The following is a 25548-nucleotide window of genomic DNA, read 5'->3' on the forward strand; positions in this document are numbered from 1 at the left end:
GTGATTCTTTTTTTCCCAAGTGTCTATTCAGATCATATGCCTAGTTTTTAACTTAATTACTGCTATTTTGTTAAAGTTCTTGGTCTGGCTTGTGTTTAGATGTCCCCCCAAAGCCTGTGCTTTCTCAGAGTTGGCTAAATCTAGAGTGTGTGACTGATTCAGGGTAGGGCTAGACGTAAGGGCAGCAGGATTAAGGCTGTGAGTGCTACCCACACTAAGAAGTCTGAATAAGCTCTAAGGGGAAGAAAGACACTTGTCTTCTGCCTCCATGGACTGTTACCTTCTGCCACCCTGCCTCGGAGCCTGCCGATTATGGCCTAAAACCTCTATGAACTGTAAGCCAAATAACCCTTTTCCCCTTTAACTTTGGATGTCAGATATTTTGTCTCAGCAATGACAGAAAAGTAACTAGAACAGAATTTGGTATCAAGAATGGGGCTGTTGCTATGACATTTGCTGGCCATGTGGGTCAGGAACCTTTGGGGCTGTCTTGTGGAAAGGGGAAGAGTTAAGAAAAGTTTGGAGGGCCGCCACCATCGCTCCAGAGCCAGGTAGGTAGCTGCACAGGCATCCTGAACCCTCTCAACTCCCCCAACGCCCCACACACTCCCAGACCTCCTGACTGTGCCAGTCTTTGGAACCACTCTGCAGAGGCAGAGGTGGTGATAAAGGGTATTCTTCTGAGTTCCCAAGTTTGAGCATCTTTAAAGAAAGGGTGTGGGAAACCTGTAGTAGAACGGTGTGGAGTTCAACTGTTCAGGAGGTCGGGAAACTCAATCTGGGTCTTGCAGCCTGAGGTCAGTCTGTGTTGTGGGGTTCTGCCATCAGCTAGCTGAGATCAGGGGACTTGGTTCAGCACATGGCTGCGCATGTGGTATATTAAGACAGCAGAGATATAGTCTGAAAGAGGCCCTTCAAATCCATTGTTTTCTTTCTTTTCCTCATTCCACTCTTCAAATTCTTTCTTTTTTCTGTCCTCTTTCTCCAACTCAGTCTCTTGCTCCACCATATTATCCCTCATCTCCCTTTCTGTTTCTGCTCCTGCCCTGACTCAGATTTCTTCTTTTATCATTTTTCTCTTTTCTCTATGTTCTTTTCTTCTGTAATTCTACCTCACACAGGGGTCAGTGGTTTCAAGGGAAAGTGAGCCCCTATTACTGTTACAGTCCTTATACTTCTACTCTGTCTACCCCTTTTGAATTCAACAGTTTCCTGAATATTGTGTGGTCATTCTATGTCCTCTGGCTTCACTTGAAACCTTCTCCAATTCTTTCACTTATCTACTCCTCTCATCCTAGCTCTGTCTCAGCTCCCACCCTAAATGGTAAATATACTATGTTGAAAAGTTTGTTCACTGCAGACATGTTCTGGACTGCTTCTTGATTTCAATTTAATTCACATGGTTTAAGGGTGATAGACTAGTGACTACCACAGGTGGTCAGTTTCCGAGTTGTGCTTGATCATATTGTGTTGCTGATTGTATCAGTTCGGATAAAGGATTGTGGTTGATTTGATGAGCTGTTTTCTCTGATGTTATGAAGATGAGAATGTCTGTGGGTCGTTAGAGACTCAGAAGCTAGGGTGCAACTATATCAGGAAGATTTGGATGATAACCCAGAGATTAAACCAAGGACAGCCCAACAACAAAAATAAAAATGAGACAACACTTAAGCAAGACACAAAGACAGAAACAAATCACATGCAAAGGAAAGCCCATCAGAATCACAGCAGACTTTTCAACACAAACCCTCAGGTCAAGGAGAGCCTGGAGTGAGATATTTCAAGTACCAAAAGAAAACAACCTCCAACATAGACTGATGTATCCTGTAAAACTCTCTTTCAAAATGGATGGAAAAATAAGATACTTCCACAACAAAGAACACCTGATAAACTACATGAATACCAAACCAGCACTACAAGGAATTCTAAACAAGATCCTAGAAAAAGACAATGAAGGCAACAACACCATGAGGCCCAACAGAGCAAATCAAATAGGCAAGGTAAGAAACTAAAAGGAGAAGGCGAAAAAGTAAGAAGAGTCAACAAAAGGCCAATAACATGACAATAATAAGTCAGTACATATTAGTTATAACCATCAATGTCAATGGCCTCAACTCACCAATCAAGAGAAACAGACTAGCAGAATGGATTAAGAAGCAAAATCCAACAATATGTTGTATACAAGAAACACACCTAGTGCAAAAGGAAGCCCACACACTGAAAGTGAAAGGATGGAAAACAATTCTCCATGCAACAGGAGCCCAGAAAAATGCAGGGGTAGCAATCTTATTTGCAGACAAAATAAATTTCAAACCAAAACTGATTAAAAGAGACAAAGAAGGCCACTACTTCCTTGTAAAGGGAATAAGTCAAGAGGAAGAGATGACAATCATAAACATATATGCACCAAATGCTAATGCCCCCAACTATATAAAAGAAATATTAAGAAACATGAAAAACCAAACAAGCACTAATACAATTGTAGTAGGGGACCTAAATGCCCCACTTTCACAAATAGACAGATCATCTAGGCCAAAAGTCAACAACAAAATACTAGAATTGAACCATGCTTTTGAAAGCATGGACTTAATAGACATTTATTGAGTGTTCCACCCCAAAAAATCAGAATATACATTCTTTTTGGCTGCACATGGGTCATTCTCCACGATAGATCACATACTAGCTCACAGAACAGGTTTGAATAAATGTAAAAGAATCGAAGTTATTCCCTGTATATTATCAGGTCATAGTGCAATCAAGCTGGAGATCAACAGCACAAGAAACCATAGGAACTTCACAAACACATGGAAATTGAACAACACTCTCCTGAACAATCAATGGATCACAGAGGAAATTAAGGAAGAAATCAGATAGTTTTTACAAATAAATGAAAATGCCAACACCACATACAGGAATCTATGGGACACAATGAAAGCAGTTCTACATGGAAAATTCATAGCACCAAATGCCCACACTAGGAAAATAGAGCGAGCTCAAATAAACAACTTAATGATGAATCTTAGACTCCTAGAAAAACAAGAGCAAGAAAAACCCAAAGCTCAAACAAGAGAGGAAATTATAAAGATAACAGCAGAAATCAATGCAATGGAAACTAAGAAAACAATACAAAAAATAAATGAATCGAAGAGTTGGTTTTTTGAAAGAATAAATAAAATTGATAAAATAAACCTTTAGCTAACCTTATCAAAAAAAGGAAAGAAAAGGCTCATATCCATGCAATTAGGAATGAAAAAGGTGAAGTCACAACAGATCCAACAGAAATCCCTAGGATAATCAATACCTACTTTGAGAACCTGTACTGTAACAAAATGGAAAACACAGAAGAAATGGACAGATTAAGGAATTCTAGATACTTATGAATTACCAAAGTTGAACAAAGAAGATAAAAACATTTTAAACACCCCAATTACAATCAATGAAATTGAAAATGTAATTAAAAATTTACCAACAAAGAAAAGCCCAGGTCCTGATAGATTCACTGCTGAATTTTACAAGACATTTAGAGAAGAACTACTGCCATTACTCTTCAAACTTTTCAATGAAATTCAAAGGGAAGCAATACTTCCAAATTCATTCCTGGAAACAAGTATCACTTTGATTCCCAAACCAGGGAAAGACACAACTAAAAAAAAAAGAACTACAGGCCAATCTTCTTAATGAATATAGATGCAAAAATCCTTAATAAGATACTAGCAAACAGAATACAGAGGATCATCAAGAAGATCATACATCCTGACCAAGTCGGATTTATTCCAGGGATGCAAGGATGGTTCAACATACATAAGTCAATAAATGTAATACACTATGTTAACAGAGTCAAGGACAAAAATCATATGTTCCTCTCTATAGATGCAGAAAAAGCATTTGACAAAATTCAACACCCATTCATGATAAAAACCCTGCAAAAAATTGGAATAGATGTTCTATAGCTCAACTTAATAAAGGCTATCTATGAAAAACCAACAGCCAACATCATACTAAATAGCCAAAATCTGAAAACCTTTACGTTAAAATCAGGAACAAGACAAGGATGCCCACTATCACCACTCCTCTTCAATATAGTTCTGGAAACATTAGCCATAGCAATTAGACAAGAGAAAGAAATTAAAGCAATAAAGATAGGAAAGGAAGAAGTTAAATTGTCATTATTTGCTGATGATATGATACTCTACATTGAAGACCCAAAAAAACTCTACCAAAAGACTTCTGGACTTAACTGACACTTTTAGCAGAGTAGCTGGATATAAGGTCAACACCCAAAAATCAATAGCCTTCTTGTACACAAATAACAGTGTCACTGAGAGAGAAATTAGGGTAATGATTCCTTTAACAATAGCATACAAAAAAAAAGAAGTATCTCGGAATCAATATAACAAAAGAAGCAAAAGACCTCTATGCTGAAAACTACAGCATTGTGAAAAAAGAGATTGAAGAGGATATAAGAAAATGGAAAGATATCCCCTGCTCCTGGGTAGGAAGAATCAACATAGTGAAAATGGCCATACTACCAAAACTGCTATACAGATTCAATGCAATGCCTATTGAAATTGTAACACTATATTTCACAGAACTAGAAAAAAGAATCCAAAAATTCATTTGGAACCAGAAGAGATCTAGAATAGCAAAAGCCATCCTAGGCAACAGAGACATGGCAGCAGATATAACAATTCCCAATTTGAAACTATACTACAAAGCCACTGTGATAAAAACAGCATGGTACTGGCAAAGAAACATAGCTGAGGATCAGTGGAACAGATTGGAAGACACAAAAACAACTCCAGATGTACTAAGCTACGCCATCTTTGACAAAGGAGCTGACCATCCTCAGTGGAGGAAAGATAGCCTCTTTAATAAATGGTGTTGGAAAAACTGGATCTCAACCTGCCAAAGATTAAAACTAGACCCTTATCTCTCACCATGCACTAAACTAAAATCAAAGTGGATTAAAGATCTAAATATTAAAACAGAAACACTAAACTTGCTGGAAGGTAAGTTACGCAGAACTCTGGAAGATATCGGCATAGGAAAAGACTTTATGAACAAATCCTCAGTAGCACGGGTACTAGCACAAAGAATCAACAAACGGGATCTCATCTTATTAAAAAGCTTCTGCACTGCAAAAGAAACTATCAACAGAACTAAGAGACAACCTACAATGTGGGAAAAAGTTTTTACCAGCTGCTCCTCAAAGGGCACTTATCGAGAATATATAAAGAACTCAAAACAACCAGCCCCCCAAATATAAAGACCCGATTCAAAAATGGGCATCTGAAAGGAATAGACATTTCTCAGACAAAGAAGTAAAAGCAGCAAGTAAATATATGAAAAAATATTCCACATCACTGGTCATTCGAGAGATGCAGATGAAAACAACACTGAGATGCCACCTCACCCCACAAAGAATGGCTGCTATCAAGAAATCACACAATAACAAATGTTGGCGGGGTTGTGGGGAGAAAGAAACCCTTCTCCATTGTTGGTGGGAGTGCAGACTGGTGCAACCACTGTGGAAATCAATATGGAGATACTCAAAGAGCTTGGACTGGAGGTTCCATTTGACCCAGCCATCCCTCTGCTGGGTATCTTTCCAAGAGAACTAAAAGAATCATATCACAGAGAAGTATGTGCACCCATGTTTATAGCGGCACAGTTTGTAATAGCTAAATCTTGGAAACAGCCCATTTGCCCATCAGTTGGAAACTGGATAAAGAAGATGTGGTTTTTCTATAAAATGGAATACTACTCAGCCATAAAGAATGAGAAAATAGATTCATTCATAGAAAAATGGATACATATTGAGGACATACTCCTAAGTGAAATAAATAAGTCACACAGGTGTAAATACCAAATAGTTTCTCTGGAGTGAATAAACTGTAATAGTACATAAGATCCTAATGAGATAATGGACCATGTGAAATAGGAAGAAAGGGGCTAAAGGTGTAGGGAAAGTGGGAAGGGTAGGAGAAAGGTAATAAGGGAAACGAAAAAATATGAAAAATGAAAAAATGGAAATAAAATGTTTGTAAATGGGTAGTGGAGGAGGGGATGAAGGTAGGGCAGGGACAAGGGGAAAAAAATGAGAACCAAGACCTGTCGTGTAAAGGTAAAAGATCCCAATGATAAATGTAACTGTACCGTACACCTAAAATGTACCAATAAACTCAATGAGGAAAAAAAAAACACAAAACCTGCAGGGTACTTGCAAAGAAACAGACCCAAGGACCACTGGAACAAATCAGAAGATGTAGAAACAACTCCAGAAGACACCCTCAGCCACCTGGACAAAAGGGAACTCTCAACAAAAGAGCCAAACACCCTCCCTGGAGGAAAGACAGCCTGTTTAATAAATGGTGCTGGAAAAACTGGGTTTCAACCTGCCACAGATTACAACTAGACCTATATCTCTCACTGTGCACTAAACTAAAATCAAAATGGATTAAAGACCTAAATTTTAAAACAGAAACAGCAAACTGGTTGGGAGAGAGGCTAGGTAACTCTTGAAGACACTGGTGTAGGAACAGATTTTATGAACAAAACCTCAGTGGCCCATAAACTAGCACAAACAATCAAGAAGTGGGATCTCTTGTTAAAAAGCTTCTACACAGCGAGAGATACCACCAAAAGCGTGAAGAAACAAGCCATAACGTGGGAAAAACTTATCACCAGCTCTCCCTCAGACAAAGGTTTACTATTTAGAAAATCGGCTTCTGAAATGAACAAAGAAGTAGAAACAGCAAATAAACATTTGAAAAAATGTTCAACATCACTGGTCATTCAAGAGATGCAAATGAAAACAACACTGAGATTGCACCTCACCCCACAAAGAATGGCTGCTATCATGAAATCAACCAATAACAAATGCTGGTGGGGCTGTGGGGAAAGAGGCCTGTTCCATTGCTGGTGGGAGTGCAGACTGGTGCAACCACTGTGGAAATCAGTGTGGAGATACCTGAGAGAACTAGGACTAGAGGTCCCAGTTAACCCGGCTATTCCCCTGCTTTGTATCTTCCCCAAAGAATTGAAATAATCATACCACAGTGATATATGTGCACCCATGTTCACAGCAGCACAATTTGTGATAACTATGACTTGGAAGCAGCCCACTGCCCATCAACAGGAGACAAGATAAAGAAAATGTGTCTTTCTATAAAATGGAGTACTACGCAGCCATAAATAATGAGAAACTGGAGACATAGCTAAATGGATGCACATTGAGGCGATACTCTGAAGTAAAATAAATAGGATGCATATGTGTAAATGCAAAATAGCTTCTCTAGTGTGAAAAACTGAAAGTGTAAATAAGGACTTAAAATTATAATAGATAATGTGAAATAGGAAGAAAAGGTGCAAAGGGGAAGGGGAATTGGCGGGGGGAAAGAAAGATGGGGATGGAATTAACATGAGAAAAAGGAAAAAATGGAAATGATGTCTTTGTAAATAGGGAGGCATGGAGGTGTTGAAGGGAGGGCAGGGGAATGGGGAAAAATAAGAATCAAGAAGGATTATGTAAAGGTACAAATCTCTAGTGATGAATGTCACTATACTGTGTACCTAAAATGTACCAATAAAATTAATTGAAAAAACAAAAACAAAACAAACAAAAAACAAAAGAGGAAGCACTTGAGAATTAGGGAAGAATCAAACAAAGAAATATTTCAGTGCAAGAATTACTATATACATGTGTATAACAACCCTGAATATATATGATCTTAATTCTCCAAGGAAAGGACTCAGACCGGACGGCTGAATAAAAACCAGGACCCACAGCTGTGCTGCCTGAAAGAAACACACCACACCTGCAAGAACATACACATGCTGAAAGTGAAAGGGTGTAGAATATTATTTCATCCAAGCGGAATCTGAAAACCAGCAGGATTAGCCACAATCATATATGACCAAGAATACTTCCAGACAAAATTAGTCACACATGACCACAGAAGGTGCTACATATAGGCAAAGGAAACAGTCTGCCAGGAATATAAAACAAGTGTAAATACATAGGTTCTGAACATTGGTACACATAATTTCCATTTGAAAAACACTACTCAGGCCGGGATTTAGCTCAGTGGTGCCGCCACCTGCCTTGCAAGCACAAGGTCCCGAGTTCAATCCCCAGTACCAAAACAAAACAAAACACTACCTGACATAAAGAGACAGATAAGACTCCAATGCAATTCCTGTGGGGAGGTCCAGACAACAATTCCACAAACACCAGAATTAAACTACGCCAAAAATTCAGCTTGCTATACTTCTGCAGATACTTCCAACAACTGCAGAAGGTACACCCAGGGGAGGTTAACAGAACTTTTTCCAACTGGGGCATGTTTGTAGAGATGTTTCTACCCTGCTGGTGTCAAAGTAAAGTAGTTTGTCTTCTATAGAAATCAACATCAAGATTCTTCAACAAACTAAAAGCAGAACTAAAACATGACCCAGCTACACAGCTCCTTACAGTAGTCCCAAGGATTTAAAGTAAGGGTACTACACGGATGCCTTCACGCTTATGTTTACTGTGGCACAATTCACAACAGCACATGAATGGATAAACTGTGAAGAGATAAATAAGGAAGTATTATGAAGCCAGAAAAAAGAGCAAAATAATGTTATTCTCAGGAACATTAATGGAACTGAAGATTATTATTAAACAAATTTGCTAGACTCAGAAAGACAAGTATCACAAGTATCATTTCTGGAGTGTGTGAGATCTAAAAAAACATGACATAAAATTGAAAGAGAAACTATTCTTATACAAGAGAGTGAAATAAAGGGGACACGGACAGTAGTATAAAAGAGTGTAACTGGGGAATGGACACAAGCAAATTATCTTATCAGCATGAGTGAAAATGCCGCACTAAAACGTAATATTTTGTAAGTAATATGGACTAATAAAGATATTTGAAAAACCAGAAGAGTACCTTTCTTAATCATTCCAATTGGGGGATAAATTGAATATTTAAATTTAAAGTTAAATCGGACACAGAAGTTTGACTATTGCATGGTGCTCTCTAAATGAGAAACCCAAAACAACAATAAAAATGAAATAAAAGATAGCTAATAGGAAGCAGAGACATATTTTTAAAATGGGAAAGGGATCAAGAGATGGGGTGAGGTCAGTGAAAGGGGATGAAAAAAGAACTGATATTTGGTACGTCCATGGACCAACTCCCCCACAACAAGCGGAACCATTATGTAATGCAAACATGTGCCAAAAACAAAACTGAAGAAAAACTGTTTTGAGTTCTACAAGCTTTCCTTTTCAATGTTTCAATAATTTAATGTCCTGGGGACAACACACAGGGTAGGCGGTCAATAAGGGTTTTCTGAGTAGACGATTCTGTAGTTTTCTTAGACACCACAAATTGTTTGGATTTTAAGGAGAGTTAGTCTCCATTAATTATTAGATATCGGCAACATTGGTACCTTTATGTCTCCTTCCCTCTCTAGTGGCGTCAAATGAGATATCAAGGGTGACAGGAATCTACCAAGAGTAGCCTGGCATTTAGAGTGAGACGCATTTATTCATTTATCCACTGGTGGACCTGTGGGTTGATTGGAAATGTGGTACGTGTACACGACGGCATATTATTTAGCCATGAAAATAATAATGCCCTGCCGTTCTAAACAACATATACGGCACCGAAGGCATTATGTTGAATGAAACATGCATTCGAAGAGAGGTAAGGCATGCTTCTCCAGACGTGGATGTCCAGTAGGTCACAAACGTGTATACAATAGTGACTGCTACAGACTGGAAAGGAGAAAGGAGGGCAACAAAGTGAAACTGAATGACAGGGACCCAACTGTACAGAAGTAATAAATTCTAGCACCCTGCAGCACAAGGGGTGTCTATAGTGCACAATCGACTACTATGTGTTATCCGAATAACTAGGAGAGAGAGGCTTGAAAACACTAGACTCAAAGTAACAGTGATGGCCGGGGATTTAGCTCAGAGGTTCTGCTGCCTGCCTTGCAAACACAAGGGCCTGAGTTCAATCCTCAGTACCAAACAAACCAAAAAACCAAACAAAAACACCCCCACAGAATAACAGTGAGATGAATGCGTTATTATCCTTATCTGCTCAATACATATTGCACACAAGCTTTGCAATATTATACTGTACCCTATAAATACGTACAATTATTGTATATTAATAAAAACGTTTAAACATTTAGGAAAAGGAAAATACTAAGTACTCTGCCTGGATCATTATACATTGTAAACATGGATCATATTCAAAATAAATGAGAGCCACACTTTATCCACTTACCTTAGATACATACAGATCCTAAGGTGACGATACTTAAAACCAGTTTGTAGCACTAAGATAGGCTAAGACAAAGCCACCTGAAACTCCTCTATCACAAAGGACGTTACCTTAGCAGTACAAAAATTATTATCCTGACATACCAGAGAAAAAGGAAGGCCCAAATAATTTTTGCATTGCTTTGATCAAATGCAAAACATTGGCAATTTATTAGTTGTTGTATCCCTTAGGAATTCACACACATGCTGCCTCAGAACAAACCACACGGAAACTCCGTGTCTTACCACAGTGCTATCTTATTGTTGCCCCTGAGTACACGGGGCAGCTCCTCAGGTCTGTTGATGTTGGCCGAGTTCCCTTGTGTGACTAGAGTCAACTACAGCTTGGCCAAATGCAGCCACAGTGTGCATAACTGGAATTCCTGGTTCTTCTCCATGTGCTTCTTAGGTACCTCTCACAGGTGAGCTTGGGCACATTCCACGGTGGAGGAAAGAAAGCAAGAGTAAGCAGACCTAAACATTTCAATGGCATGAAGGAAACGCAGCAGTTTTGAATTTCTGCTGAGCCTCATTTGCTAACAATGCGCTGGTCAAAGCAAGTATAAATCCAAGCCTAGAGTTAAAGTAGGAGAAAACATAGGGAGAGGTGAGGACACAGCAAATCCTACCCAAGTCATAACCAAGCTCTGAAAAACTAGGGAGGAATTGATTACTTGAAAACTCCAAAGAAACCAGAGCCTTTCCCAAAGGACATTGCCCTTGAGTGCGTGCTACAGGAAGTGCTAGCAGTCTGCTCCTGGAAGGGGCCCCACTTTAACAGTGTAACCCTTTTAAATGACTATACCAAAGTAGTTTCTGTCTCTGCATGTCAGTCATTGCCTCCCCAAGACCTCCTTGACATTGTACGGATTATTTCTGTAAAGACAGGAGATGCCTTTGTTTGATAGTAATTCACTCAGGCAGGTGTCGAATCATTTACGGAGATCTTTTCTGTGTCTAGAGGGGCACATTTGAGGCCGGGCACCAAGAAACAAAATGGCGGCCATGTGTTCTCAGTCATGTGATGGAGCTGGGATATGTTCTTTTCAAGAACTCTGGAAATCCAGAGAGTTGCAAACTGCAGAAGATAACACAGCAATTTGGGGAAGAAACTTCTGTTTCTCAGCCTCTGAATTGTCCAGAGAGTTTTTGAGCTGGCAGAGTCTTTCTTTTCCACAATAAGCCATGAAGAGGAGATTTCAGAGTTGGTTCCTGGAGGCACTTGTAATTCTCAAATATTGCTCCAAAATAGTATGTTTGAAAGCAAGCAAGCACTTTAACTCTAGAAGACAGAAAACAGAATCTGTTCACAGTCTGAAGCTACACAGGTTATCCAGAGACCGTTATTTCCAGAAGCATGGGGCTCAGGAATACACAGACGTAAATATAGGAACAAAGATAAACGGGAAGATATTAAGTGATTGTCTCCGGCGTAGCAAGCCCTGTTGGCAAACCCAAAAGCCACTCCCAGTCACTTTACCACTGATAACTCTTATTCTATCTAAAAATTCAACACTGGTTTTTCTTCAGGTTCATTGTAAGAAGGAGTGGTCATTTTATCTAGTTCTGACAAAGTGAAAACTTCTGCAGTGGTTCTGGGAAAGCTTCTGTGTCTTGTTAAGAGAGAAATACAGAAGGAGAGGTGGCTGCTTCTACTCCATCCTGCTTTTTCTTTCCTCGAACAAGGTTTGGAGCTCTGGAGGCCACTTTACAAAAATGAAAATAACATCAAAAGTTGACCTGCCTTGGAGCACAAGGAAAGCCAGGAGCAGCTTCAATATTCTTTTTCTTTTCTTGGTGGTGAGGATGGAATCCTGGGCCTCACATTCGCAAAAGCATTTCCTCTACCACTAAGATTCACCTCCCCAGTCCGGAGAGCCTAGATCTTTTACCACACTGCTGAGAAATGGAAGCAATAACAGCAACACCTAATGCAATCCGCCTCTACTTGCAAGAAAAATAGTTCTGTGTATCATTAGGCCACTAAATGTTGCTGATGTGCAGCCAGGAGTATTTCTGAGGAAATCATCCCATGTGGTGTGAGCATGGATAATTTCAACTTCCTTGGTGGGTGTTAGTCTTACAGCTGGCTTCTAAGCGCAAGAGCCGACTCCTGTACTATCACTGCCATTTAAAACCATATTAGGGCTCAGGGTGTAGTCAGTGGCACAGCAGTTGCCTAGCACACATGAGCCCAGGAATCCCATCTCCTGCATCCGCAAAAAAGGCTGGCAGTGTGTAGTTATATATTGTACGTAACATGTACAACATACACATACGTGATAAGTATGCAATATAACAGACTACATAACAGGTGGTCCATGATACATATTATAGTTCCATGTTTTTTAACACAATAGTTCAACCACATGTTGTATAGAGAGCAAAGGGCATATAGAAATAATATATAACACACAGAAGTTCTTAGCCTTCTCTCAGGAGGCAGGTCGAACATCCACCTGTTAGCCTCACTGATTAGCGCATAGAGTAAGATCCTTCCCCTATGTTCGTTTTATATCTGTGTGAGTTATGATATTTTTATTGGGGGTTGTGTAGCCAAGAAGGCAAGAAGCTGGGGTTCACAGCTGTGAGACCCGACTGAGCTAACGTGACTCCACGTTGACCGTCTAATGACCCCAGAGACCGCTGTGTTCCCCTCCCCTTATGAAACAACAGGGAAAACTGCTTAAACTGCAAAAACCTTCTGTGCTAATCGCAAGCTTGATTAACAAGCGTGCCCGGGAACAGATGGGATGTTAAACGGGACCCTAAAACACTACCCCTGTAAGACAGGTGTAAGGTAAGTAAAGGTATCTGAAGCTTCACCCCTTTTGCAGCTGTGAGACAGCCCTGACCCACATCTGAAGTTTTTTGTTTAGAAAATCCCCGTAAAACCTATGCACAGTCCTGTAACGGGGCTTCACTTCTCTTAGAGAGTGGAGTCCGCACGTGTGAAATACACTTCTTTCCGTCTTCTCTGTGTCCCGGTATTTGGTGCACTCGCTGGCTTGGTACAACAGCAGCCAGGCCGCCCAGCTCCATCCCCACACCTGACTCAATGAGTAACCAAGCACCCACCTTACCTCCCAGGAGACTTGGTGTGGCTTGTCACCGCCTGCCAAGCCCTCTTTCAGAGCAAAGTCTGTGGAGGACGCACAGTCCTTCGCCATCTTGGAGGAGGAGGGTGTGGAGGACAGGACCATCCCTGAGGTCTGGGGCTGAGAGCTGGGCGAGGTCTTCCTGATGAGCCACCTCCTGTACTCTTCTCGTACCTGGACACGGAGACACCATGGAAGCTCAGCAGGGCCGGACGCAGGAAAGTGGTCCCGGCACAGGGAGTCTGGAGGACGCACGGGGAGGGGACACGGAGGCGGGGGCCGCATACCTGGCGGCTGAGCAGGCAGTGGATGAGGAAGATGAAGGCGCCCTGAAGGCTGTTGGTGACGGTGAACAGGTACGCCATGATGCCCGCCACGGGGCCCACCTGCAAGATGCCCAACACCCATGTGCAGCCCAGGATGAAGAGCTGGGCAAAGGCCTTGAAGGTCAGCAGCCTGGGAGGGGAGATTTACAAAGCATAAGGACGCGAGGGGTGGCACCGTTCTCCTGGGCCACGCTCAGAGGACCTGAGGCTGCTGCCGTGCGCCCCACCCGGGTGGGGAGAAGGGGGGAGTACAGTTTCAAGGTTCAGATGTAGGGGAATCGAGCAGACAATTACAATACAGTTTGCTTATGATACCCATGGTACAAAGATGCGCAGATGCAGTGTTGAATGATTTCTCTTTTTTTAATTCATCAAAATTTAGAAGGATCTGGGTGCCCCAAAATTTGGGTTACATTAAATGATGGGTGAAACCACAGTATAAAATACCAGAAAGGCTTTCTTCTACAGAGGTAAAATTCACTTCACACAAAGCTCACCATTTTAACTAAAGTGTGCAATCTGGCAGCACGGAGTATATTCCTGAGGTCATACAAACATCACCGCTACATAGCTGTAAGTATTTTTATTACCTCAGAAACTGGACACTTACTAAGCGGTCATTCCCCTATTGCACCCTCCTCACACAGAGGAACAACCCAAATGTTCACAGAAAGACGTAGGGATCAACCAAATGGAATGTCCGCTCAGTGGGGCACCATTCAGCCATAATGAAGAACAAGAAAGCCAAAGAACAAAATAAAACAAACTCTGATTCTTATAAATATACACGTCTAAGTATTCAAGAATACGTTGAAAAAAAAAGAATTCATTGATAGTTGCAATCGAGTAACATTCATGGCTTCCAATAACTGTGTGAAATGCTTTATAAGGGCCATAAAGCAGCAGTATTAAGATCCCAATATGATAGAGGAGGAACCTGAGGTCCTCACAGAGGGGACCCGTAGCTCTCCTAAAATCACACAGCTCATCAACGGTAGCTGTGGATTTTCAGGTACAACAATCTGTGCCAGACTCACAAGCCCTCGGTCTTGGGCGCTGTCCTGGTTTCTACCCCGACGTCCCCCAAAGCCTCGTGTGCTCAGAGGGGGCATTGCGGAGACGACTGGACCACAGGCACAGCGCAGGCAGCGCCACGTCAGGGGGTGGGGCCAGGTGGGAGAGCTGGGTCACTGGGGGGGCTGTGACCCGGGAGTGCTCGCCCTCCCTGGCTCCTCCCTGGCTCCTCCCTGCGCTGCGCCTCCAGCTGCCATGACATGAGCCACTCCTCCGCACCTGGTGCAGGACAGGTGTGAACCACAAGCTGTACGCGCCGCGAGCCAAAGCAAACCCATCCTACTCTATGCTACAGGCGACGGGCGCTGTTTCTCAGTGACAAGAACGCGACAGGACAGCCGCAGACGCAGCGTGCCCAGGGAACTTGTCGGGTTTTTGCCAGAAGAGAGCAGACGCTAGAGAAGAACAGGAAAGAACAGAGGCTGTACCTGCTGTCTTTGAGTGTTGAGACTTCGGCGTTGACGCTGCAAAGCTTCTGCCTCAGGATCCACAATGTCCAGCTCAGGAGGACGGAGTTGATCTACAGAAGCAAACAGAAGGGGCCCAGGATTGGGTACCCACACGCATAAGGGCCAGGCCAGGCTGCCTGTAAGGACAGAACTGTGAGATTCAGCCTCTAGCAAACAAACCAGGGACACTCCCAGCGATGACCTCGGGTAGACTGAACCTGCATTCGTAAATGACAACTTCCTTAATTTCTTCCCCACTTCCAACTTAGGACCGACACCAGAAAACCCACATACAACCCTACAAATTTCATTTCAACTTGCCAGAGATTAAAGCTAGGCTTATATCTCTCACCATGCACTAAACTAAAATCGAAATGGATTAAAGATCTAAATATTAAGACAGAAACACTAAACGGCTGGAAGAGAGGTTAGGCAGAACTCTTGAAGACACTGGTGTAGGAAAAGAGTTCATGAATAAAAAAACCTCAGTTGCCCATGAACTGGCACAAACAATCAACAAGTGGGATCTCTTCTTATTAAAAAGCTTCTGTGGGGGGGGGGGTTAGCTCAGTGATTCTCCTGCCTGCCTGGCAAATGCGCAAATGCAAGGTCCCAAGTTCAATTCCTAGTACCAAAAAAAAAAAAAAGCTCCTACATAGCAAGAGAAACCACCAACAGTGTGAAGAGACAATCTACAATGTGGAAAATATTTACCAGCTGTTCCTCAGATAAAAGTTTACTGTCTAGAATATATAAAGAATTTCAAAGAATCAGACCTCCCAAATTTAAAGATCCAATCAAAAAATGGGCATCTGAAATGAACAGATATTTCTCAAAGAAGTAGAAATAGCATATGAAAAAATGTTCAACATCACCGATCATTCGACGCAAATGAAAACAACACTGAGATTCCACCTCACCCCAGAAAGAATGGCGGCTATCATGAAATCAACCAACAACAAATGCTGGTGGGGCTGTGGGGAGAAAGGAATCCTGCTTTACAGCTGGTGGGAGTGCAGAATGGTGCAACCACTGTGGAAATCAGTATGGAGACACCTCAAAGAATTAGGACCAGATGTCTCGTTTGACCTAGGTATTCCCCTGCTGGGCATCTTCCCAAAAGAATTAAAATAATCATACCACAGTGATACATGCTCACCCATGTTTATAGAGGCACAGTTTGTAATAGCTAGAACTTGGAAACAGCCCAACTGCCCATCAACTGGAGACTGGATAAAGAAAATGTAGGGTTTATTTTTAATAAAATGGAGTACTACTCAGTCATAAAGAATAAGAAATTAGAGGCATTTATAGCCAAATGGATGCACACTGAGGCGATACTCTTAAGTGAAATAAATAGGACACACATGTAAATACCGAATAGTCTCTGCGGTGTGAGAAACTGAAAGTGTAAATAAGGATCACGATGTATGTATAATAGATAATGTGAAATAGGAAGAAAAGGTACAAAGGGGAAGGGGAAGTGGGAGGGGCAGGAGAAGGGAAAGAGGGGAATGGAATTAATGAGAAAATGAAAAAACGGAAACGAAGTCTTTGTAAATAGGCAGGGGTGGAATGGTTGAAGGGAGGGCAGGGGAATGGGGAAAAGTGAGCACTAAAATGGATTAGGTAGAGGTGCAGATCTCCAATGATGGATGTCATTATACTTCACGCCTCCAATGCATCAATATTTCCTAAGACGCAGAGTCACGTGTGTCATCCCTGCCGAACAATACAGCCAAGAGGTTGTGAGAGAAGGGCACGGGTGGCTGAAGGTCACTGTGGCAGAGGGCCTGCCACGGCCACCCGTTCCTCCTGAGCCAGTCTGAGCTGCCATTTGGAGAATCTGGATCCTCAAATATTCACAAGCAAGAGCACATTTATGAACCGTGTGACAGCTGCCAGAAATGGACACAGGGTGAGGGGTGAGCTGCCGCTGTCCTCCCGCGCTGGCCCCTGGGGCCTCTGCACTGGCCTCCTTCACACAATGGCAGCGATGTTGGGCTGCAGTAAAATCCCCTGCTCGGAGCACCGGCAGACACCTGCTCCATGGACTAGGGCTGACAACTCGCCTTCTTTGATGCCACCACACACCACATCTGTCACCTGGTACGGGGGCTAAGGGTGCAGCCAAGCCTTCACTGTGTTTGATGGTCTGGAGGGGCTAAGCCCGGCCCAGGCCCAACAAGATCATCAACGGATGCATCGCAAAAGAAAATGCATTGTATGGTCAGTGGAGTTCTAGCCAGTAAAAAGACTTTATTCGGTTTGCTTGCTTTTATTTCAGGGCTTACGATGCTTTTTTGCTCTCTGCACCATCGATACAGAATTTGGTTCTAATGCACATCTTCCTGTGGGGAGGGAAACTGGAGAGGTGCATGAAAAGAGCGCAAGGGTTTTCACAGTGAGAAAAATAAGGGCATCGCCACCTTGTTCCAGAAACAGTACTTTTCGTTCCCAAGGCCTGTGATAAAATGACAGGGACCAGCGTGTGCAGAGACGCACTGTCTAAAGGGAACTGAACAGAGCAAATTAACCACATCAGACCGGTGTTGATTCCTCAGGAAAACTCCCTCCCTGCAATAACGGAGTGCAGAACATGGCCCTGTGGACTGTCGTCCTGAAGGCCACCTCTGGACACTGAAGTCCCCTTCCAGTGACTTCCCTGCATGGCCCACCCAGACCAGACCTCCTGACAACTTCCTGTCGGGCCTGCTGCCGCCGGGCCCCAGGTCCTCTCCCTTCCGGTCACCACTCAGGGACCTCGCGGCAATTTCCTACTCCGTCCACCACCCCTGGACACTGCAGGCACCTCTGGGGACATTTCTGTCCAGCTCACCAGCACTGCGCTCTGCCCTTTCTGCTAATCAGTCTCATTTACCATTACCATTTCCTGTTACGCGCTTGTAAACTTTCACTGCCTCAGCACACCTGGTCTTTACGCAAGGTGTGTTTATTCCAGCACCAACAGTGTCACGAGTCAAAAAATATGAACTTAAAGCCAAGGATAACAAAAGAATTCTTTTGAGAGGAGTAAGGGAGCTTCTCAGTCTTGTACTTTCCCGATCTCCTGGGCCTCCCTGCTCCTGTTCCAAAACGCATCTCACAAAATAACCTGCTTACCATTATGATTGTGCAAACTGGCCCCAGGAAGCTCCAAATAAACCCCGTCTCGGTGTTCAGCCAGCAGCTGCGGAGAGAAATGAGAGGTGTGAGCAGAGGCCACAGATCCTGACCTTGCAGTTATTCTGGCATCAACAAATGCGCCAACGGGACAGCGCTGAGGGGTGAGATCGGATGGAAATTCTCATCAGGGACCAGGCTGCCTTACTGTATTTACTGCACCACGATGCAGCCTCTCTGAGACAATCTGCCTGGGCGGATGCCCCTGAAAGTTCGCCCGGGGCTGGAGGCCAAGCTCGTTACCAGTTTTTAACCTTTGTCATCCCTTCTGCCCCTGTGGAAACTCTACTCACACACTGTGGTTCAGATCTCAGCTCCAAGTCAGTGAGCAGCCGCTCTCACCCCTCCTCAGCTAAGTGTCTTATCACAGCAGAAGTCCCTGTATTTCTTTTTAGTGGTTTTTTGTTTGTTTGTTTGTTTGCTTGTTTGTTTGTTTTTGAGACAGGCCCTTACTGTGTGGCCCAGGCTGGTTTTGAACTCGTGGCGACCCTCTTGCCTCAGCCCTGGGAGCGCTGGGATCCCAGGTTTGTGTCACCGCACCTGGCTTTCATCTCATTTTCAAACAGCGGCTTTCTGTATCATCAGTTATCTCGTTCGGTCATTTGTGTCTGAAAATTTTCTTCCTTATCAAGACTACGAGTGTTTGGAACATGGGGGCTATGGTCATCTCTGTAACAAACCAGCAACCAGGGCAAAGCCCAGCATGAATCGGGCAGCCCAGAATTATGGGAGGGAGGAAGCAGTGTCTCTTTCTGTCAGGTCTCAAATGCGTATTTTTCTACTTTGTCTTGTTTATTATAGTTGGTGACAGTGCAGAGAGTCCTCACAAAACCAAGAAGAGAAATTCTATCTGACCCAGTTACTCCTCTCCTGGAAGAGATAAAGTCATCGTACTGCAGCGAGACTTGCATACCTGGGTTTATAGCATCTCAATCCACAAGAGCTAAATTACCAAAGAGGCCTACATGCCAGCCCACATCTGAGTGCAGAGAGGAAATGTGGTATATGTTTGCAACTTTGACCACCTAAAAAACATTCTTCCCCCGTGAACAATGGCACAGCCACATTCCTTTAGCAGTTGCAATGGACACATCTAAGAAGAAACAAAATCAAGCTAGGCTGTCCTAAGTCCCACCCGGAATGAGTCTCAACGATTAATGACTCCTGCATATGTGCAGTGTGCAACCTGTGTTACTGTACATGGGGGATCTGGGACCAGCAGGTTCATTGCTAGGGTTATTGCTTCTCCCGCAAGGATCGTCACTGTGAACCCTGGCAGCAGGGGCTTCCGGGAGAGGGAGAAAGCCACTCACCGGTTATGCATCCCATAGCCCCGAGGCTGGGCAACGGCAGAGATGACCACCAGCAGCCCCGGGAGCCCGTAGCCAAAGGCGCAGAGATGCAGCATCTTGACGTTGCGAGAGCTGAAGTAATTCACCACCTTCAGGTTCCGGACCATCAGGAAGAGCACCACGGCCTCCACCAGCATCCAGAAGAAGCAGGCGAGGAAGAGGTAGTGAAGGAGCCCCGCGAGCACGGCGCAGCCCGTCTGAGGAAGGCGCGTGCGTGGAGGATGGAGAGAAAAGGACGGGGACCACGTGGAGCGGGGCCACCAAACGCCATCGTTCACGCCCCCCACTCGTATTTCTAGAACTACAGCACGACCCCCTCAGTGATGGGTCCCCCTCATCCCCCTGGTCTGCGGCAGAGGGGTTTCCCAGCACACGTGATCTGCAGAGCTGAAACTGGGAAGGCTGTGGCCAAACGGGACACACTGAAAAATTTCTGAAGACGAGGGCGTTTCAGGTTCAGCAATCTTACGGCCCATGGGCTGACTGCTCACCGTGTAAATAAAGTTTTATTGGTGCGAAGCCATGCCCACTTATTTATTATCAGTGACTGCTGTGGTGGCACCTGGAGGAGTGGGGCACTCGGGACACAGCCGTGCTGTTCACAAAGCTGAAGACGCCTCCTGCCTCCTTACTGATGGTTCCTCCCGCTGTGACCCAGGTGATGAAGCGGGTGCCGGCAGCCTCGATCACGCAAGGGGCTGCGAAGCTCAACGCTCCCACAGAGAGCGGGGTACAGAGAATGCACCAAACATGACGATCTCACCGCACATTCAGTCTGGGCTCCTGGGGAGGAAGCCCGGGACTCCCCTGCGTATCGGGCGTGTAGCCCAAGTTCCTGCCCTCGCGGGGCTCTCAGTCACGTGACCAATGGGGCAGCGCCCACAGCCACCGCGGCTTCAAGTGACTGCCAGGGAAGGACAGGGACTACCGTGATGGGGAGGGGTTGAGCGGCCCATTCCTATCTGCGGGGCCTGGGGGACGTAGCAGCGTCCCTTATCTATGACGTCATGAGCACCCGCCCCCAGTTGCCATAGCCACAGTGTCTCCGGACGCTCTCACGCCTCTCTTCAGGGGCGATGTCACCGTGGGTAAGAATCACCGGTGAACCAACAAGTGAAGGGAGCATGAGAACTCGTGATGGGGCCAGGGAGGCACCAGCAGAAGTCTGCTAGGTGAGAGGCCGGAGAGGGGGCGTGACGGGCGGGGGCCCAGCATGTGCAAAGGCCCCAAGTGAGAACGGGGTGAGGACGAGCAGAGGCAAGGAGATCACGGGCACAGCTCGAGGGGTGCTGACCTGGCTGTTGGTCTTGTCTATGCCGGTGAGGAAGAGAAGCTTGGCCAGGAAGAGACACACGCACAGGTGCAGGTGGAGGTAGGTGTTGGGGTTGCGAACGGCGCGACACAGCAGGAAGGTGGCGATGGCCAAGACGAGGCACACCAGGGAGACGATCATGCCCACGTGGCTGATGACATACAAGGCGAACTCCATCTGTCAGGAAGGAGATGAGCTGTTAGCCTCAGCGTGGAAGTCCTGTCTGCCACCCACAGGCAGAAAGGAAGTCGGCCAGACCGGTATCTTGGGAGAAAGGGCTCCGGGCCTTTGCTCCCTCTGACACTCAGAACGAACCACATACTGTTGTTCAGTGTCACCTGTTCCAGCCCAGTGACATTCCTCAGTACTCGTTCCCACCCTGTCATATGCTCCACCCTGTTTGGGGGCTGGACATCCACAAACTACATTTCCCAGAACCCCCCGTGGTTAAATTCCTGGATGATGATCTTTGGGTTGGCCAATGAGATGCTCCACGAAAGGCTGGGGAGAAAGAACAGGGAAAATACCAGCTTTTCTGTAGCTAAGAGGGAGCTTTTGACTCTACCTTCCAACTCTCCAGTCCTTCATTGCATAGGGGCACAAGGGACTGGACAGGAACAATTTCTTTTTAAAGGTATTTTCATTGGGGCATATTTATTTTACAAAGTATTGGGTTTAGATGTGGTATTTTTCATACATGCATATCTTTTGATCGTGTCCATTCGATTACCTTTTTTATACCTCCCCTCCTGCTTCCCCCTTATTATCTTTGCTTTGTCTAATAAGAATATCCTTTCTACTTTTCATTTCATTTTACATTCCACTTGTAGGGGAAACGTGTATCTTGGTGTGGCTTATTTCGCTTAAGATGGTGATTTCCAGTTCTATTTATTTGCCTGAAGATGATATACTTTGATTCTTCTTTATGGACAATCTTGTGCGCATACAGTATTTTCTTTATTCATTTATCCATTGGCGAGCTGTTTCCGTATCTCGGCTATTGTGGATTGTGCCGCTGTAAACATGGATGTGCACTTATTTCTACAGAATGCTGATTTGCTTCCTTCAGGTATATGCCAAAGAGGGACACAGCACGGTCATAGGTAGCTCTGTCTTTACTGTTCTGATGAGTAAGTTTACTGATTTCCGTCGAAGATAAGCTAATGTATGTTACCACCAGCAGCGTAGAAAGGTTCCTTTTTCCTTACACCCTCACCAGAAGGTCCTGGGGTATTTATTTATGTATTTGTATTTGCCTTGCTGTGAGCAGCTTTTCAACATAAGGCAGTCTCTGTTGTTGATTCTTGATGTTATTTCCTGTGTGATTGGAGTCCTACTTTAGGAAAGTTTTTTTCCTGTGCATATGACTTCAAGTGTTTCTCCTATATTTCCTTCCAGAAATTTCAAAGCTTCGGGTCTTAAACCAAGATTTTGGTACCAGGGATCAAACTCGGGTCCTTGCACTTGCAAGGCAGGTGCCGGAACCACTGAGGTAAATCCCATTCCCTTTAAGTCCATTTTGAATTGATTTGTACAGGGCCGGGATTTAGCTCAGCGGTACCGCTGCCTGCCTCCCAAGCGCAAGGTTCCGAGTTTGATCCCTGGTACAAAAAAAAGAGGCACTGGATGGATCTGTACAGGATGACAGCGGGACCGAGTTTCAATCTCAATACGGATATCCGGTTTCCGCAGCACTGTCTATTAAAGAGGTTCTATTTTCTGCAACATTTTTTTCTTTGGACCATTGTCAAGAATCGGATGCTTGCAGTAACTTGAGTTTGCTTCTGTGTCCTCTATTCTATTCCACCTCTCTGGATGTTTAGTTGCGCGGCAGCACCGTTCTGTTTTCATGACTCTAGTCTTGCAGTATGATTTCAAATCAGGTATTGCGATGTTTCCAGCCTTGTTCTCTTGTTCAGCATTACTTTGGCAATTCTGGGACTTCTGTGTTTCCGTGTGAATTTTAGGATTGTTTATTAGTTTTTAGAAGTTTTATATTAGTATCAATTGGTGATTCATAATAAGTATATTTGCTTTGGGGAATTCATTTTCTCTCTCTCTCTCTCTCTTTCTCCATATATTTATCCTATTTCGCTGAAAATAAGACCTAACTGGAAAATAAGCCCTAGCCTGATTTTTCAAGATGCTCATTATATAAGCCCCCACCCCTAAAGTAAGCCCCAGGTAAGATCGTCAACCAGAGGCATTATCATGCCTGTTGCAACACACGATGGACACAATGAGTTATAAAATAACAATATGTAACAAGATATAAATAAATATTATTATTGCTATCCGTACTTAAAATAAATAATATAAATGATAATTAAATATTTTTAAATCCCCAAGCAGAATTGGGACCAGAGGTAAGCGCCAATGCAAACAGAGAAACTCGAGACTTCCTGCCAAATGACCAGAGTACAGACACAGTGCATGAATAACATTCACACTTGATACAAATGGGAATGCTTGTGTCTAATATAAATCGTCATAATCCAAAAGGCCATGTGTTTTAACGGATATACTTAACGCACCGGTATGAAATAATGATGTGTCTCTTGGATCGGGGGTGCCTGAAAGTCTTAATTGTCATCACTTTTGTTTCCACTCTGCCTTGTAAGCCTCTTCCCAGCACTCGATTTATTGGCAACTTTGTGAACCCTAGACTGCAAGGGTTCATGACTCGGGTGAAGAATTTATGCAATAAAATCACTCCGTGCGGTGTGGCATAGTTTCGGAACTGTTGTTAGTTTTTTATAGCTGGAGAAATTCTGCAGAAATCTCACCCTCATCAATGACCGGCTTCACGGCAAGGCACACCTCAATCTCACACCCTGTAAAATGCGCCTAAGAACCAGTAACGTTAAACAGAGAGTCCAGCCCACACAGGCATTTAGGAAATAGGACCTATGAATCTTAAGGTGCCTGCACCTGTTTAGGGCCATTGTTTCTGATTTTATATTTGACTCTTTGCCTTCCCTATAAGGTCGTGCGTTCCCGAAGGACAGAGGCACGGCACATGTGTCCCTCTGTCCCCGTGGCTGCTTCCCACAACCACCGACACCATAAGGGACACACAGAAGGTGACACAGTGGCACCTCGGTTCAAGAATGCTTTTGTTCGTGAACAGTGTGGTCCACAAACGGAAGCCTTTGACAAAACTTTGTTTCTCTTTGCGAAGACTGCATTTGAGAGACCAACACAACGGTGGCCACCTCTCCCGCACCAAGACCAACATGGCCGTCTTTTCCAGAATCACACAACAGATTAGTCTATGAACCGAGGCGCCACGGGACATCCCCAGGGATTTGAGGACACACCCAGGGACCCAAAGAAAAGATCATCGGTGCTGACCGTGAGCTCCCCAGAAGCCATTATGACTGCCAAGTTTGCCACGTGGTTACAGCCGCACTTGGTGTGAGTCTCTGACACTTCCAGGGTCACACAGCCGGATGGTGTCCACCTCCCGTCCTCAGGATCTGTGTCCCAGGAAACACAGATGGCCTCCTCCAACTTCTGCTTTGGCTGCAAAATAGGAGGGCCCAGTGACTTGAGACCTTCTCTCCAGTGAATTACCTGGGACCAACCTCAAGAGCCACTGGGGCCCAAAGATCCAGCATGGAGACAGAGAATTCTGTTTCCAAACACAGTGAAGTGAAGTCCTCTCTGACGCTGCTGCCCACAGCGTGAGTGCGACAAGCAAATGCCTCCTTTGATCAGATCTGGGTTGAGACTGGCCACACGGTCACTCCTGCAGTCGCTCATGATGATTTCACTGGGAGCCTACGGCATGCCTTTATCAGTGCTGCACACGGGAGATATTGGTAAGTGAAGCAGGCACAGCCCCATCCCCCAGTAAAGCAACAGTACGACGAGAGGAAATATGAAAATAGTAGAGACCTTTTTAGTCACAATAAAAATAACAGTATGACTTGAGAGTATGTAACAGTAGTTAATCTTGTGATATAGACAGGCATTGACGGTGTCACTGAAGAAATGACATTTGAGACACGAAAGTTGCGGTGTACTTATACAGGTGGCAAAGGCAAGCATTCTAGGCAGAAGGAACATGTGCAAGTGTCCTGAGGCACAAAGGACACCAGTGCATTTCCAGAAGTGAAATAAGCCTGTGGTGAGTGGAGAGCACAGAAGGAGATAAACACGTTGCTTTTGCACACTGAAGCACAGCATCAAACCTGAATACTGACAGACTGATGGAGAATGCCCCAGGACATCTCATCAGGGTATTTATGCTGACAATTATCAGCAAAGTAAACCACGTTTGGGAAGACCAAGTCAAGAGTCGGGGAGAAGTTTCAGGAAAACATCTACAACTGCTGTGGGAGTAGAGGGGAGGGTTATTGCGAAGGGGAAACAAAGGGATCAAGTCTCATTCCACCAACCACCATGTTGTCCCAGGAAATGCAGAT

General features: G+C 44.2%; 1 protein-coding gene across 1 annotated transcript in view; it reads right to left on the reverse strand.

The window, feature by feature from the left end:
- The window catches only part of Adgre1 (adhesion G protein-coupled receptor E1), a 116954-nt gene that overhangs the window by 45597 nt on the left and 45809 nt on the right, over positions 1-25548 (reverse strand). Inside the window, exons 11-17 of the mRNA XM_033759845.1 lie at positions 24473-24643; positions 21101-21295; positions 19768-20003; positions 18395-18461; positions 15251-15342; positions 13710-13878; positions 13408-13596 (exon numbers count right to left, since the gene is read on the reverse strand). Of these exons, the coding sequence (XP_033615736.1) occupies positions 13408-13596; positions 13710-13878; positions 15251-15342; positions 18395-18461; positions 19768-20003; positions 21101-21295; positions 24473-24643 (1119 nt within the window). The remainder of the gene's footprint in view (positions 1-13407; positions 13597-13709; positions 13879-15250; positions 15343-18394; positions 18462-19767; positions 20004-21100; positions 21296-24472; positions 24644-25548) is intronic.

Source organism: Fukomys damarensis, unplaced genomic scaffold (assembly GCF_012274545.1).
Source record: "Fukomys damarensis isolate Sample0158 unplaced genomic scaffold, DMR_v1.0_HiC HiC_scaffold_37, whole genome shotgun sequence".
NCBI classification, from domain to species: Eukaryota; Metazoa; Chordata; class Mammalia; order Rodentia; family Bathyergidae; genus Fukomys; species Fukomys damarensis.